General features: G+C 36.1%; 1 protein-coding gene across 1 annotated transcript; it reads right to left on the reverse strand.

Annotated features, from left to right (window-relative positions):
- Positions 1–5,495: 5,495 nt before the first annotated feature.
- Positions 5,496–6,671, reverse strand: LOC130646151 (somatostatin receptor type 2-like). Its single transcript, XM_057452292.1, has one exon. The coding sequence runs from the start codon at positions 6,669–6,671 to the stop codon at positions 5,496–5,498; it is 1,176 nt and encodes a 391-aa protein (XP_057308275.1).
- Between the last annotated feature and the right edge of the window lie 11,322 nt (positions 6,672–17,993).

Below are 17,993 nucleotides of genomic sequence, written 5' to 3' on the forward strand. Positions count from 1 at the left end.
TACTGACATTTTAAAACACAATAGTTGTATAGAATTCCGCTGTAATTAGCTAATCTTGCTCCTTTCGTAACATAATTTCACAAAATTATTGTAAATACAAAATTGTTAGAGTTAGTGACATCCTTCAGTATAAATATCTCACCTCGTTTCGGATAAAATAATTTAGTGTGTCTGCTAACGGTATCCTTACTCTACGTTCGCTTTCTCTCTATTTTAAAAATTACATTTCCTTCGTGTGCTGATGGTTTTAACGGACTAGAATCTCATTTTTCTAGAAAAGTCAATGCAATGCCGAATAACATCGTTTAAAATAATTACACAAAGTAGAATGTTAAAAAACACGTTAGCAAAATAAGAGATTCTATTGAAGTGGGCTTTGTGCACTATAGTTGAAAATCAAGTCGAATGGAAACGAGCGTGTAATAGAGAATTTACAGAATTAAACTGATCTTGAGAACTTACTAATGAAGACTACTGAAGTTAATAGTCAATATAAGATCGAAAGCCAATAACAACCACAATGATTTCAAAACTTTGCATTTCGTAAATATTTTACCTTCGAGAGTATTGCAAAATTTGAAACCACAGTTTTTGCAATAACACGATGCGGGGGGATAAACACATATAATTAAAGCTTTTGTGGCTAATAAAACACAAATTCTCATTACAAATTTTTTTCCTCATTCACGATACCACTTAAGAATTGCAGATGGAATCACAATGTAACAGGTAAAGAAAGAGATATATTTTTAAGCAAAATTATAAAAAATTGCGTGGGGAAACTTGGATTTTTAGTCATTCATATACCACGTACGTTATGTCATATCCTATAGCAAAATTTAGGTTAAGCATTACTTGTTCAGGAATAACATTTTTAAATTGAAGTTTAAATTTAAGTAATGTATAATGAAATGCAATGACTGTTACATATCGCACGTTAAATAAAAACAAGCGGTTTGGCATACCACGATCAGATATAATTTCAATCTTTGCACGTGATCGTGGCATATAGAATAATAATAATAATGATGAAAAACAAACGGGTCGCCAACGCCTTTATTACTGTTAAAGTACGCTATGCCTCTCACCAGTTACAGCACGATGTTGATTGCAATTAGGGGTATAATTCTGGAGGTCTTTAACTTGAAGAAAAACATCTAAGATTCATGACGTATCTAGTGACCAATGTTTCATAAGTAGTTTATTATTAGCATGAAAAATATAAAATAAATTCACTGTGGCATGTTTCACTGTCATTTTTTGTCCTTCCCAGAATTCTATGGAAGTGGTACAATTACAACGCCGTCCAAAACAAAAACAAAATCCCAAAATACAGACCGCCCTAGAATAACGTTAAAGTTTCTTGTGTCAATTTAGAATTATACACTAACCAAATTATATCTATTTCTCTTGGTCGATCGTTTAACTTTGAGATTTGATGACATATTGAGAGTTTGAAAACAGTTTTGCTTGAAAGAGTGGTTTTCCACATTCTATCTCTACCTCTTTTTATTTTAGACGTATTTTCATCGAATTTTTTATTAACATCTACAGCTATTTACCACAAATACTTGTACATAAATGAAACAAACCTCTACCTACACAAGACTTTGTTGGCGTGGTGAAAAGAAATCCACAAGTTCCGGCCATTATGAAAAGATTTTTAATATTTTGCATTCCGTATATTGTGAGTTGCAATTAAAGCTCGAGTCACAATGGTGCTATAAGACTTCTTTGTTACTTATGACATTGACGGTCTAGCACGCGCTGTCTCTCTGTTTTTAAACAGCAAAGGGGCAAGTTTAAATTTTCAGACTCTTCAGCTGCCTTTTTCATTGCAAGAGATGACTCATTTTCCGATTTAGAGAAATAAGAACACATATATGACACTGCTTTATAATAATTGAACACAGGCTGCAAGTCCAAATTGGCTTTCCAAGCTAAAAGTCCTGCTGCAAAGTAGTTATTTACAAAACATGAATAAAGTTATGCTGCAAATATCGTCTAAAACATGAATTCTACAAGAACATTTTAATCAGCATAAGCAAAAGAACTTCCTACCGGTATAAAATTTTATGTCCGCTATGTGTCTATGTTTTATACGTTGCGTGTCGTATCTGTTCTGTAAATTTTATACATAAGATTTTAGCTTGATAATCTTAATCGTGTTATGGTCTACGTTACGTACGTAACAAATTCGATTTGAATTTCATGTCACCTATGGGTAGTGTAACGTAGCTCTGTTGATATTTATTGGGGGAATGATCTGCTGTAGCACTGGATAATGGAGGAAAGTGGGGTGAGGGACACAAAGTGTTGGAGGCCACAATTTTATAGGTTATCCGCAAACTGCAAATGATTTTCCTATAAAACTTGACACACTGGTTCTTCATCAGAATGAAAATAGTATTGACTTTTAATTTTGGTATAATTACATATTTGCCACCTGAAACGTAATCAAAGGGTACTAAATTTTTTAGCTATTAATGAAAAATGTACGCTATGTTAGTATAATAAGTATGTATAAGATGTACAAAAATATTATAATTATAAAAAGGTCGAATTATTGCATATACGTTAGGAGAAAAAAAAATTGATCAAATCAAAACATCGATTTTTCTCTTATTTTATAACAGTAAGGATATTTTTCAAAGTGAAGGCATTTATCACAATAGGGATACGAATGACTTTTAATTTTTATTGTGGCCGAATCAAAGACAAAAAGTGAATAAAAATCTGGTCCGGAAAAATATTGATTTTGGTCTGTAAATTATATATTCTGGCATGTAAATTACGTATCTGGTCCTAATTTTACCTTGTACGTTTCATTAATATCAAATGTTTTTCAACCTTTTTTGGTGAAAACCATAACATAGAATGAAATAACAAAAAAATATTTCATTTAGATATTTTACACCCTGTTCACGAATGGCTTACCTCGGAAATTTACCAGAATTAGAACGTCTAACATATTATGAAAAGTTACAGAATTTAAGGATATAACAGTGAGTACAAAAAGAAAAAGATATAGAAGCACGTGAATTTCAGTATCTATAATATTTCTATTATTTTTATAATTCTTAATCTTCCCCGTAAAACGTTAAATGATAATAAAAAAAACAACAATCTTCATGAATATTCTTAGATTAAGTCTCTCTCAAACGGGTGGTTAAATTAAAAAAAACAATGGACTCTTTATTGTGACGTCACGGTTAATAAACACGGAAAAAAGAAAGAGTTAAAGATCAAAATAACAATTTTTTTGAATGATATGTGACGAACATGCTTTATTATTTTTTGTTAACCATCTGGATTTTTCAAGCGGGCAATACGAGCTTTTAGGCATTTTAATTGGCTTAGCGCTCTCCACGACGGCCCGATATTTTGCGGTATTGCCCGTCGTCAAGAAAAATGGTAGCTTGAAATGTAAACAAGCACGAAAAACAAGTTTTAAGAAGCATTGGAAATGATTATATATCTAACTCCTACAATACATTTATCGCTAAAAACATTTTCATAGGATAGAAACAAAACAATGTCAAGTTTAATAGTTAAAATAACCAAATTCAGCAACATTTCGTCTGGAAGCTTCTTCAACATGGCTAGTTAACTAGCTACATTGTCCGTAAAACGATGATCTGATATCCAGTTTTATCAAAAATACTAAATACAGAACGACGAAATTATAACAAATACGTCTCCTTTTATTTTCGGATTCGCTCCTTCAACTTTTTTGGTTACTGAGTCAATAAAAAACTCGTTAAGGCCCATGTTATTCTTGGTTAGCTAGGCAGTTAAAAAAATACTTCAATTTTCGTTGTCACTATATTTCAGCTGCGCATTCAACTTTACACATTATTCTGTACGTGTCAAACATCATAATGTTTTGTTTACAAAGTTTCATTCTATAGGAACTTTGCAGTTCTAAATAGAATGTTTGTTTTAGACAGGACTGTTTCGAATTTTGATCTCGAATGTTAACAAAAGTATTGCTAGTGAATTATAATATTATAAGAACACTAAACTAAAGTTCTTATTTTTTATTTTTATCTAACTCATTCGTAATTAAAGATAAAGGGATATTATCTGTTCGATTTGTTGTTGAGTGTTTCTGGTATTAAACTGGGTGTCCCCTCATCACAACAAACTTTATCGGTTAAAGGTAGTAGTATGTTGTGGAAAATTGATTCAAAACACAAAACAAATGTTGTTGGTCATGACAGATATTTCTTAATTTCCAAAAAGTTTAAACGAACATAGTAAGTAAAATATTTTTGGGTTTCTTGACTCAAGGATCTTGTTTTAGATGTTTCTTGAAAAGAACATTCAAAACAAACGTACTTATTTTCACCGTATACAACCACAAGAAAATATACGGATACTTAGTTGTGGAAAATATTTATTCATTTGTTAATATATTAGTTATCTTTGTAAATTTTAGGTTTTAGGAATTTATAATTTTCTTCTCTATCGCTTAAAATTTATTTTGTGACTGTCAAAAAATGATTTTTTCGCCTCTTCTTAAGCCACAAAACCGCAAAATTTTTTTCATTTAAAGCGTTAATTTGTTAACGAAAAGTACAAAGGATACCTTATCCGGGCGGAGGGGCGGTAGTTCCTAATTCATGTGACAAGATTTAAAGACATGAGATACACAAATTCCACTTTGTTATACCTAGATTTTTATCAAATTAAAAAACGCATCCTTTAAACGAATAGTCAGACACTTGGGAATTATATGTCGTGGTTATCGTTTCTAAATGTTCTTCTTTACATATTTCCTGAGCCTTTAGGGAAGTGAAACATACGAGAGCTAGAAAGGGTGATATTGGATGGTTATTCGATATTCGGTGATATTTTTTGAGCAAAAGTGCGATAATTAGGTTGTCATATAAACCGAGCAGAAATCAATTTACTTGGTATGCTCGGTAGAATTTGGTACAATTTCTTTGTTTACAACAGCAAATAAAATGGCTACAAAATAATATATGAAATCGTAAAATTTAATTTTATAAAAATTTTTCCTGTTTTAAATAATCGATTCATAGAGATGCAATCGAATTGAAAGTAAGTTATAAACCTCTCTAAAGTCACCGTACACGAAGAATTCTCGGCGTTGGAGGGAACAGCTCCCTCGTGACAATTCAATGTCTATATGCGAACAAAAGATTAATTAAAACGTGTGAATATTTATTTTGGTTTTATAAAAAAATGTTTTAATTTTAGAATTAATTTCCCGAATAGTTCTCTTTTTTTCAGGAGAACAATAACTTTTAATTAGTTAAGCAAAAAATATGAAATTTTTACACTCTATTTCCGGTAGTAAACTTTTTGCACTGTCGAATTGCAAAATATATAAAATTGGCTCGTTTCTTGGTAGAAAAAAATATAGCGTACATTTCGTGTATAGTAGATGATAAACGTTTATACAATTTACTAATTTAGTTAAAGAAATATGGAAATCTGTTAGACATGTGTGACGCGCTCTTCATATACTAAGTAACAGACGTCGTAGTAAATCTGGTATTGTTGTTTTCAAAAACATCATCATTGTTTTTCGTGAAAACAGTCAAATTCAAAGCCATTTTGCTAATTGTTGGAGATCCCAAAATGGTGTTTTCAGTTGAGCTTCGGATCCTTGTGTTTTCAGTTGCGCTACGAATTGTCTTTGAAGTAAGTCCTGGTTTCCTTTTAATTTCAGAACTGATCTTTTTTCGTGTACACAATGTTAATCTGCGAGATAGTCTTTTGATTTCCAACTTCATTTTAGGATGAATAAAAGCATATATGAATACGTTAACACAGCTATTCGCTGTGTGGAAGACCTTCAGAGCGGCGTTAATGTTAAGAAGTTTTTGATCAAATACCATTTTGGGAGGGATCACAAGAGAAACATGATATGACAGTTGATACAAGTCTCTCGGGTAAATGCAAAACGCAAAAACAGTGCCCATTGTCAACAGTAAACGCATAGCTCGCCTATTTTTTTCTTTTCGATATTTCTTGGTGACTTCGTCAAATCCCATCACATCTTTCCTCCGTAAAATAAGATACACCCTTGTAATTGTAGCAACAAAGATAATTAGAAACAAAATATCACTTATTAGCAAAGAGCAGATTCTAGGTATAATGTATGTAAACAAATGATCGCCGTACCCTTGACATGTTTTTTGACCATGGGATGTTAAATACCAAGTATAATCAAAATATGACAACATAGAAAGTAGCAACGCAACAGCAACTGCCTTATACATGGTTTTACTTGAAAACGAGTTTTTTAAAGGTGTCACAATAGCTCGATCACGATCAAGTGCCATAATTAATATAATTCCTTGTGACCAACTCGTTGCAACAGGACCAATTGTTGGAAAGATCTTACAGCCAGCCTCGCTGAAATCCCATCTGCCATATTTTGTAACTGTATAATATATAAAAAGGGCTGGATTTGCAATCGATGCTATAAAATCCACCACAGCCAATAATAATATCAATATTTCCTGCTTTGAACGCAAGTCTTTATATTTTGCACCAAAAACATAAATGACGAAAGAATTGCCAATAACACCGACGCAAAATATAAGGGAGAATAGACCAACAAGAGCTTCGTCTAGTGTACTTAAAGAATTTGATAGAGAGGAAGTGACATTGTTTGTTTCACTAGAAAAATTCATTTCGACTTCTTTAAATTTATATACACGCAAGTGTTTACACAGGAGTCTACTGCTAACATTTTTCGTAATAGACCAGAAATATTGTCCTTTGCTTGTTCGCTAACTTAAACTTGTAATTTTCTTGAAACGCAACAAAACATTAATAACGAACAATTGTGAAAAATGTTTGATATTTATGATGCGAAACAAATGTCTCTTGAGAAACACCAATTGTGCTCGTTATAACATGGTGTTATGTTTTTTTACAAAGCGCTAACGGGCGTATTTAACAGAGCCAAAGAAAATCGCAGTTGTATTTAACAATTTTAAAAGTTATTTAAGTTATTCTATGCAAAAAAAATGTCGTGTTAAATATATTGACAACTATTCCAATATAACCGCGATTGTCGGCCACCTTTGATTGTTGCTTGGCATTTTGGCTTCGAAAAATTTTACTCGCCACTCATTCTCTTTTCGCATTTCTTAAAAAACGAAAAAGTCTGTCGAACCCTTTTTGTCTGTGAAAATACCCAACTGTGAATATTTTTGATAAGTAAACTCTCCGATATTGTGGGAACAAAATTATTTTCGCAGTCTTTGAAAAAGAATTTTGTTGGATGAATATTTTAAAAATACTAAAATCTGTGTAAAAGCAGTTCGAAAAAAGATCCCCCGATCAACTCAATAAACCACGTGGTAAATAAATAGACCAAGACTAATCAATCATAATATGTCAAAGAGAAATTTCAGTTAGATAGTTACCGCATAGGACCGTGTATGTCCAGTGACTGAAAAAACATTGAATCCGAATAATAACTGGCTTATTTAAAAAAATGTGGCAGAAAAATGCACCTGTTACTTGCGTATAATTGAACCAGATATCATACCCAGATTTCGGTGTAGGTTTCAAGCAATAGAAAAACACCAGTTTTTTGTGTAGTATTGTCACTCGTGTAGGGTGAGCAATGAAACTGTACGCTAGAAATTGTAAAATGGTAAAACAGGAACACGTTGTTGTGTGTTGTTCTGAAATAGCAAACGTAGCTTTACAGTACTGCCGAACGTAAAATTAAACCTGATTGGGACCCAGTGAACTATAATTAGTCAAATTTTTTTTATAGTTGCACGCATGAAATACTAGGACGTCTGAACTTGTAAACAATAATTATGTAATAATTTTTGTTATTATATACCTGTCAACTCTTTTTTATATACAATAAATCTAAATGTTCCGTACAACCGTGCAATAACTGACGCGATATTCCACGCTTGTTTTGGTATTTTCAATTTTCAATGCAATGACTTCCGTAAAATGCAATGACTTCCGAAAACAAAAACGAAATTGAGATATCGTTACTCTCTTTCATGGACCTTCTATTTGGCAAAGATGCACTAGAAAAATAAAAAATTCCTGACAAAAAAAGAGATGTTAGGTATATAATAAAGCATTTATTACCCGGGTAAAAGGGCGGTATCGATATTTTCGAAAATCGTGCAATTTGATTGGTTAGAACTTACGTCATAATGGGCGATATTCCACGGTATTGCCCGCTACCATAGCAACGATTTTAAAGCTTAAACATGGTAGCAATAAATGTAAGTAAACACGAAAAGAATTCTATGTTGTAGCTGCAATAAAAACCTGTAATGCTTACACGATATTCGATTTAAAAAAATATATTTTTAGTTCGAATGGACGTTTCATATGGGAATAGTTTCTATAAAGACATGGTTTCTGTATCTCTATAATAATAAGCCAGTTCCGTGTGTCTGTAACAGGCAAAGTTGATATCGTCATTTTCCTTTGATGTTGCCGAAATTCTCTTTGATGTTGCCGAAAAAATTTTGTCCATTTTGCTAGCAGGTTTACTTTGTTTACGTCACGTGATGAAAACGACTCAATTTGATTTGCTGAAATAAATTTAACGGCTAACTTTTACCGCTTTTTTAAAAAAACAACCTAGCCACCATATTTGTTTATGTTTTTGTTGCACAATTAATGTATCCCCTGGCGCGTAACTAATGTGTTTGTCCTAAAAATTCAAAATGCTACATAAAGCTGTTAGCTGACTAACAAACGAAAAACTTTGGTTTGTTGAACTTACTGTAATGTTATTATTTTTACATTACTATTGTTTCTCTTTATATGTGTTTTACTAAGCATAAATAGCTAGCTTTAGTTTTAGCTAAATGTTCCCAGTTTAAGTATATTTAACTGGGGGTGTCTTAGCTACTGTTAGCTAGCTAATGTTATAGCCTCCAGATCCTACTCTTCCCATCCCCCCCATGGCTAGCCCTAACCTATGACTTATGTTGTTATTCCTCTTTTTTAATTATCTATAGCTAGCTACCTTAGTTTCCAAACCTTTCTTCTTTTATGAGCACGAATTATGATGTAACAAGCTAGCTAGCTACCTACAAAATCTTTCAAAGACTTGAACTTTTGCAGGATAGTAGGATGTATTTTTTTGAGAGTATAATTATTTTCACATTTCCTGTAAACTTAACAAGGGGACCCAAGCAATATGACAAGTGGAATAATTTTTTTCAGAATTTAAAGCGTGTGTGTTAAGTTATTTTTATTGTTTTGTTTCTGACATCCTGTTAAACTTTTGTCAGCCTACATGTAAAATACCAGGTTATTGTTACAGGGTTTTGTAGACATTTGATTGGCAATTTACGTGGGTTTATGACTTTATTTTAATTTATGAGAGGATGGTATGGGTGTCAGTTCATATTGTTTGTGTTGCAAAATGCTGTTTTTTGATATTTTGTGTAAACTTTTGTGGAAATAGACCACATGCAATATAGATGTGCATATTTTACACGGCTAGCCTCACAAATATCGAGGGATATACCCTGTCTATTATTTCCAGGAGGGGCCATGGCTTAGATGGAGAGTCCTAGAGTATTTAATGCTCATTTTGAGCTACGCAGACCCAATTAGTAGGGCCCACGCTCTACTAGACAACTCCCGGCAACATCCAACGGCCCACACAGTGTGCCATCTCCCCAATTCCCCTCACATGGCTTGGGTTAACCCGGGGCTATGGTAACATTCACTCGCCCATGTTGAATCGCCGTCAAGAGGAATCGAACCCCGGTCTCCCGCACAGAGTACGAAAGCTATAACCACTAATCTACGGCGCCACAAATATATATACTGATATATATACTAATATATATACTGAAAGAACAAATCTTTGTAGAATCAAACTTCACTGTAAGCTGTTATAAAGCTGATGTCCTTATCGGTAAAAATAACAGCCATAGTTTACTAATTAAGAAAAAGATAAAACGAGTTTGAAAGTTAAAAAGTAATTATTTGTTAAGCTTTTCGTACACTAAGTACATCTTCAGACTATATAAACAACTTTGTCTTTATATTTCGTATACTATACCAAATGTTTGCTGATGATAAAAAAATTACTTAATGTTCTGACTGAAACTGTTTTTGTTTTTTATATTTTGTAATCTAAACGCGAGGACTGTATGCACTGAAATGACTGTTTTTTTAAAAATTTTGATGTGTTTTATAACCTTTTTGTGGAAGATTAATGGGTAATGGCAATATACGACATGCTGAATGAACTTATTTTTGTTGATTTAGATGTGTTTCTCAAAAACCGATCTGTTTTACATTTTGTGTAAACTTTTGTTTATGAACCGTATATATACAATGTTTGTTGATTCAAGTTTATTCTTTGCTTATTGATTTTTTGACATTTAGGTTTAAAATTGTTGGTAAAGGGCAGTATGGATCATCATACTAAAAAATAATTTTTTTTGTTCTGAATTGGTTGATTTTTACATTTTGTGTAAATTTTTCTATAGATTTAAATTTGATGTTTTCCAAACTATGGCTTTTTCATATTTTTGTATAATATTTAAAATGTGTAAAGAACTTATTTTTGTTGATTTGTGCTAACTCTTGCAGGCCTCCTTTTTGACATTTCAGAATAAAATACTGAGGGTTTTCAACATAATCACTTATAAGATATACATATTTGAGATGCGTTATTTCTAACATTGTTATTATCCGTGTTGTGACTGTCGGTGTTGTAACTGTTGGTGTTTTACTGTCGGTTTTGTGGGTGTTGTGAGTGTTGATGTTGTGAGTGTCATTGTTGTAACTTTTTACCAACTAGATTTTGCACCTTGCAAGCTGTTTTTTTTTATTTTGTGTAAGATTTGTGTGGAGGATTTAATGCGATTTGACATTTGAGATTTGGTGTAAGATTTTAAGAACATTTTTTTTTTGTATATGCACTGCTGACGTCAGCAAAACATCTATATAAAGCAACCTATTTTTTCATTGACCTTTTGCCTAAGTGGATTTTTCCACGGGCCTTATCGACTAGTCTATATAATAATACGCCAGTTCCGTGTCTCTGTGACAGGCAAAGTGGATGTCTTCATTTTCCTTTGATGTTGCCGAAAAATGCATGTCTAATATGTTAAATTTTCTGACGTTACGACGCGACGTCAATAGCACTACTTTAACGTCAATATCCTATATTAAATTAATGAAGCCATTACAGTGCACCTAAAATTTAGAGGCCAAATAACTTGGAAACGAGGTGGTGACGTCAATGATTTTTCACCGCGTGGGTAACTAGGGACCACCTATGACTAATTTGGGTAATTTTTCCAAACCCGGTCCCCAAATCCGTTTCGGAATGGACGGGTTGATGACGTCATCAAAAAACCTTCAACCCTTAATATCTCTGCAACCGTTTGTCAAAAGTACATAATCCTATACATTTTCTTGATCAGCGTTTCAAGATTTATACGATGTAGGCAACAGGTATACAAATTTCTAAAATAAATTTTTTAAGGTTTTGACGGGCCATTGCTGACGTCAGCAAATTTTTTAAACCTTTATATCTTCTTAACCGTTCGTCAATAGCACATGATCATATACATTTTCTTGATCAGCAGTTTAAGCTCTACACGATGGAGGCAACGTGAAAACAAGGTTCTTTTTTTTGTGGATCGGTTGCTGACTTCATTAAAATTCGAATGACGCTTCTTTTTCATATTTATCCTGCTTCAGTGCATTATTCCACGGGCTTTATCGACTAGTCTCTATAATAATAGCCGTCGTCTGTCTGTCTCTGCGCGGACCCCCCGCTGAGTTAGAAAATGATGTTACGGGGAACACGAAATATCAAATGAGATATATTTTCATCCACTTTGTTGTGACGGGTAAATATAAAGGACGGACGAACCCGTGGATTTTCCACGGGCAACGACTAGTCCTACTTATAATGTTATATTTTTTATTGTAAAATGCAGTACCCGGATAATAATCCATATAATAACTCTGTCACGTATTGCCCTTGCAAGCTCGGGCAATACTTTCACTTCTGTCAATATTATCCGGTAAACAGTTATTATAGGGTTAATATTACATGCCCGTTCGTCAAATATCAAGATTTATCCACTCTTGGTCTCGAGATACGCACTTTATTAGTGAAAATTTTGCATTCGCACTACCTGTAAATCCGCCGCTGTTTTTAATGGGTAAACTCGTTTGTAAAACAAACTAGTGGGTATATGGAAAAACGGGTCCTGAAAAAATGTTCGTATTTAACATCTATGGGCACATTAAACCATGAGCAACGGTGAAATCCACCTTGGACCGCGCATACTTCAGCACATTTTGAAATTCGCCGATTTCCTTACCCGTGTCGCTAGGCCTAATTACCAGGTCTTCGAAGGTCGTCAAGTACAAGCGTTGAGCGTCAATCGTGCTGCCTTGGTTGCCGAGAATGCCGGAACTCGTGTTTTCTTGACTCTCGAGGATGAGGTAAGCGTAGAACCGTATACTTTGCGATAACCGTTCAAGACCTATACGAATGAGACCCTGGGATTTTTCCAGGATCTAGCGGCTCCAAGAGTCCTCGTCCAGATAGCTAGGGCCCGAGCCGGGATAGTCCGAGCGATGAAGTTGCCAACTGCTGAAAAGGGTCTCGTTCCTCCATTCGTGTTCGCTGTCGCTTACCCTAAATTCACGAGCCAGTTGCCGGAATTTTTGCTTGTGGAAGGGGTTGTTGAGACGTTGGAACCTATCGGAGCCCGGTAGAGAGATGTCGAGCTCCGCTAGAATTTTGCGTATCTGGAAGTAGACGTGGAAGTAGTACACAGTACAAACTAGAGGCAAAGAGGATTGTAAATGCTGCATGGAAATGCCACAAGCGGATGTTGCGCAAAAGACGGCGAAGTTAAGCTGAGTAGACCAGATATTGAAAGGGTGGCCCCGCCACTCCTTCACTACTGTGCCTGAATGAAATTCGTAGTCGACGAAAATGTCTGTTAATTTCACCATGAACGAGTACCCCTTTGTGTCAATAACGATGCTCTGTACTGAAAGGTCATCTTCCTTTGAGCCTCTCCAAATAGCCCATGGGTAAGGGCGTACTTTTCCTTTGGGTTGTACGAGTAAATGTTCATGTTTGTTATAACAAAGGAAGCAACTCTATGTCACAGATATAGAAAAGCCTGTAATCTTCTCCAAGAGACTGGAGGAAAACACCAATATTGCCCTGTGGTCTCTGAGTATCAGAGGAACGTGGGATAACCTATTCTCTAAGGGAAAATTTACTATACGTAAGCCGGGGTCTGAAACCGTTATAACGATTGAAGAAGGGTGGTATCGCATCGAGGACCTTGCAAGGATTGTGAATAGCCAGGCCGGGGATCGGATTCGATTTTTTGTGCTCAGAAATGGTATCTGCAGACTCCGTGTTGGTAATGGCTACACCGTGCAAATAGACAAGCATATCAGAGATTTGATGGGTTGGACAATCAAAAATGATTCATCTGAGAAGTTGGGTGCGAAGAGCAAAAACACGAGAGCATCAGACTATTGGCAGAGACCAAGCTCAACTCTATCGTTGACTTGATCTCGAGAGCCGTGGAGAATGGTGTGATTAGCGATTACGAGTTCAGTCTAATCATGCAAGAGAAGCAAAAGTACATGATGTTGATGGAGCAAGCCCGACAACGAACGGGCAAAATCGTGGACTCGATTAATGAACGGGAACGACAGCAGCTTGTTGCGCGTGGTCGAGAAGAGTCGAAGGAGGAACTGCTAAAAAACTTCAATCTGCACAGTATGTCAGCGGTACTTAGAGGAGCCGCCCGCGTATTCATAGAGTCTACTGTGTTGAGCAACACACTAGATCACCTTACTCGATTTCGAGCACTTCCCCAGTATTATAGTCGATGATAAGACCACAGTCATGAACGACACGCCGCTGTCTTTCAGTGAGCTGTCTCGAGTATTCTTCGAGGTTCTTCCACCACGCGATCCTGACGCACGGTTCTCAAAAGAGGCCGTCTGTTTGTGTCGAAACGGACTTGTACTTGGCCTTACGGATCGCATCGAGAAGATGGCTCCTATTCATAATTGAGTAGCAAGGAACGCGTAGTGCTTTCGCTTCTTTTTTGTTCATATTTGTTTCTATGGCTGAAGATAACCATAGAACCTTTACGCGCCCTTACAGTATGGCGAAGCCCTCTTCATCATCATCAGAGTCACTAAAGTAGCAAGTGCCGTATCCCTCAACCTCCTTGTATTTGCACTCTTCCAAGTAGGTCTGCATATAGTAGTTTTTCCCTTGGTTGTAGATACTCGCCAGCTTGATGATAGCCTTACACTCGCAGCTTTTTTGTGGTATCTTCTTCTTATGGAAGTTGGTTCTGACTTTACCATCCCACATCTTGAGCTTGGTGCTGAGGTACCGCCCTTTTTTCACGCTGGTGTTGGTCAAGCAAATCCCCTCCAAAGACTCCACCTTGTCCAAGATCTCCTCGTATTTTTCTAGCCACTCAGGATAGCTGGCCAGATTGAACGACATAGTTAGCGCGGAACCCTCACTGTATCGAGAGACACCCTTGGAGCGGATCTTTTCAGGGGTCAGTATCAGTAACGGTGCTAGGTTGCCGTCTTGATCCTGATAGCCAATCACGAAGCGCTCATCCTTGATTTTGATTGCTGGTATGGAATCGCTCAGTACAAGGTTTTCGACTTGGACTTCTTCGATTTTTAGTGGTTTCGAATGGGTGTAAAAGTCTTCGGATTTAACAGTTTTATCCCCGAATTTTATCAACATCTCTCTATTGTAGAGACAAAACCTCAACCAGGGTCTTCTACTCGGAGATGAATCGATGAATTTTCTGTCATATTGCCTACCTGGTGCATATTAAGTGGCCAACTTGGTATGCACACTATGAACAATAAGAGCACACTTTTGTAAATATTGAGTCACAGAAGATTACGCTCTGAATATAAAACTGGCGACGAGTATTCAAGCAGTATAATTTACATTATGGCAGTTGCTAATCTAACTATTCCTAATTTTCCACAATTCGATACCACCGACGTTACCACAATCCCAACAAGACGGCTAAAATAAAAAAAAAGATTCAAGAATTTATGTGTGACGCTCAATGTTGAGGATGATAGGCAAAAACTGGCTATGTTATTGAATTACGTTGGGGAAGAAGTATACGATATTTAGGATAGTTTATTAGTTCCTGGCACCGATGAAACACTAGATAACGCATTTGAATTATTTGACACACATTTCAACCCGAAAACGAACGTAAGCTATGAAATTTATATATATATAGATCAATGATACAGCGTGAAGAAGAAACCATCCAACAATATTTTATCAGACTGAAGCAACAAGCGCAAAAATGTAATTTGGAGCAGCGCTCGATACCGAGCTAAAACGTCAACTCAAAATCTCAACGACAAGTAATAAACTCAGAAGATACTCATTCAGAAATCCTACCTTAACTCTAGCACAGTTCCTAGTTTACGCAAAAACATTAGAAAACACAAACACCCAAGCTATTTTAGTGGAAAAAGGCGACCAAAAGGATATTACACAAATCAAACAGGAAGAACCCAACCGCATCGACCGATCAAAGGAAACCACACCGGGTAAGAAAAACTTTAATCTGCATAGACAATCCTTAATCCACACCAAAATAAATGCCCAGCAACTAGTAAAACCTGTAATAATTGCCACAAAATCGGACATGTTGCGAGAGTGTGTCGTTCCACAAGCGCAAGCTCGTACCGCAGCTATTCTAGACGCAATCCCAGGCCACTAAACAACGTCGATGTCGATACGTCCGACGAAGAGCAAGTCGCGCGGTTGTTTTCAACCACTCTCATGTTTTCAGCATTGCCAAGTTCCATTCCCGTGTAAAAATCGAAAAATCTCCTGTCAGTGTACTGATCGATTCCGGGACTACTTTTAACGCTATTAATAGACAGTTCAACGGAAAGTTGAGACTGAGAAAAACAGATACGAAAATTATCACATATGGGGCGGAAGGACCATTAAAATCGCTCAAAGGGGTTGTCACGATGTTAGTGGAATCAGGTTGGAAACTTCTAACAACAGAATTTTATATTGTGGACACTCGTCACAGAATTTTATTATCAGGCGAAAGTGCGCTCAGTTTGCAGTTAATCCAGTTGCCACCCGTTGCAAACATTAAAGAAATTCAGCATATTTCAAAAGATTAAAAGCCACCTGAGAATGTACCGAAGCGCCTCCAATCTCTAGTACAGCAGTACCAGGACACGCTATTCAGCGGCAAAATAGGCCAACTCAAAGATCAAGAAGTGAAGTTTCACATTAACAAAAACGTAGTCCCAGTCGCTCAGAGAGAAAGAAGAATTCCATTCACCCTACGTAAGAAAATTCAACAAGAAATTGAACGACTCGAAGAGTTATGCATCATAGAAGACGTAACTGGCAAACCCACCCCGTGGTTGAGCCAGTTAGTAGTAGTACCGAAAGCCAATACCAGCGACGTTAGGCTATGTCTAGATATGCGAATTGCTAATACCGCAATAACCCACACAAGATACCCTACACCAACGGTCGATGATTTGCTCGTACAGCTTGAAGGAGCCACATGTTTTACGAAGCTAGACATGAATGCAGCGTTTCATCAGCTGACCTTAAATGAAGACTCAAGATACATCACCTCATTTCAAACAGAAGACAAAATCAAAAGATACAAACGACTCATTTTCGGCGCCAATTCAGCATCAGAAGAGCTTCAACATGCCCTGCGTACAATTCTATCTGACCTGAAAGGAGTCGCCAACATCACTGATGACATCATCGTTTTCGGAACAAACATTGAAGAGCACGACAGCAATTTAAAAGCCGTTCTAGATAGATTAACAGCTAAGGGTTTAACTTTAAACTTACAAAAATGTATTTTTTCGAAAGAAAACATTGAATTTTACGGCTTTATTTTTAAGGCAAATGGCATGAAGCCCAGTCCCTCTAAGGTAGATTCCCTTCAAAACTTAAAAAGACCCGAGAATTAAAAATCCGTACGCAGCTTTCTTGGATTATGTAATTACCTTTTATTCCAAACTTTAGCACAAAAACTCACCCGCTAAGAAAATTGCTCAAACAACACGCCGAATTTATTTGTAACGAAGACTGCGAAAGCTAATTCCAGGCTCTCAAAAGCGCCATCACAGCCGACTCGTGTGTAACTTACTTCGATAACGAAAAAGAAACTATTTTTTATTGCGATGCAAGCAAAGTGGGAGTTTCAGCAATTTCATTACAAAAAACGCCTGGGCAAAAAGATGCTAAAGTTATCAGCTATTCATCAAGATCACTCACGGAAAAAGAACAAAAATATTCTCAAATGGAGCGCGAATGTCTCAGTATCAAATATGCATGTAAACGCAATCGCCTTTACCTGCTGGGGAGAAAATTCGTTATCTACAACGATCATAAACCGATTGTAACCTTACTACAAAAACCGCTGTTCACTCTACCACTACGTATCGAAAACATGCTTCTGAGTATCCAAGGTTACCATTTCGATTTAAAATACGTCAAGAGCGAAGACAACATCTCGGATTATTGTAGCCGTCACCCTGTCTCGAAAAGTCTTCCGTCCGAAAAAAAGGAGAGATACGTAAACTTTATCTCCGATATATCCACACCCAACGCGATCACTCTGGATCTAATAAAAACCGAAACCGAGAAAGACGAATTCTTGCAATGCCTGATGACCTTAGTTTTGGAAGGTAACTGGCATATTTTAAACGAAATTGATAAACATCCACATCTTAAAAACGTCAACTCCACCCACCTGAAGTTGTTTAGCAAATTCAAATAAGAACTGACAGTCACCGCTGACCAAAAGGTTATACTAAAGGGCTCCCGTATTGTACTGCCCCCTTCTTTACACAAAATCTCAGTTATGCTCACTCACTCCGGGCACCAGGGTCTAACCAAAACTAAAGCCCTAATGCGATCAAAAGTATACTTTATAGGT

The sequence above is a fragment of the Hydractinia symbiolongicarpus genome, chromosome 5 (assembly GCF_029227915.1).
Source record: "Hydractinia symbiolongicarpus strain clone_291-10 chromosome 5, HSymV2.1, whole genome shotgun sequence".
NCBI lineage: Eukaryota > Metazoa > Cnidaria > Hydrozoa > Anthoathecata > Hydractiniidae > Hydractinia > Hydractinia symbiolongicarpus.

What these genes read in the sequence shown, in the direction of transcription:
- LOC130646151 (XM_057452292.1), bottom strand. Translation starts at nt 6,671, where the DNA reads ATGAATTTTTCTAGTGAAACAAACAATGTCACTTCCTCTCTATCAAAT.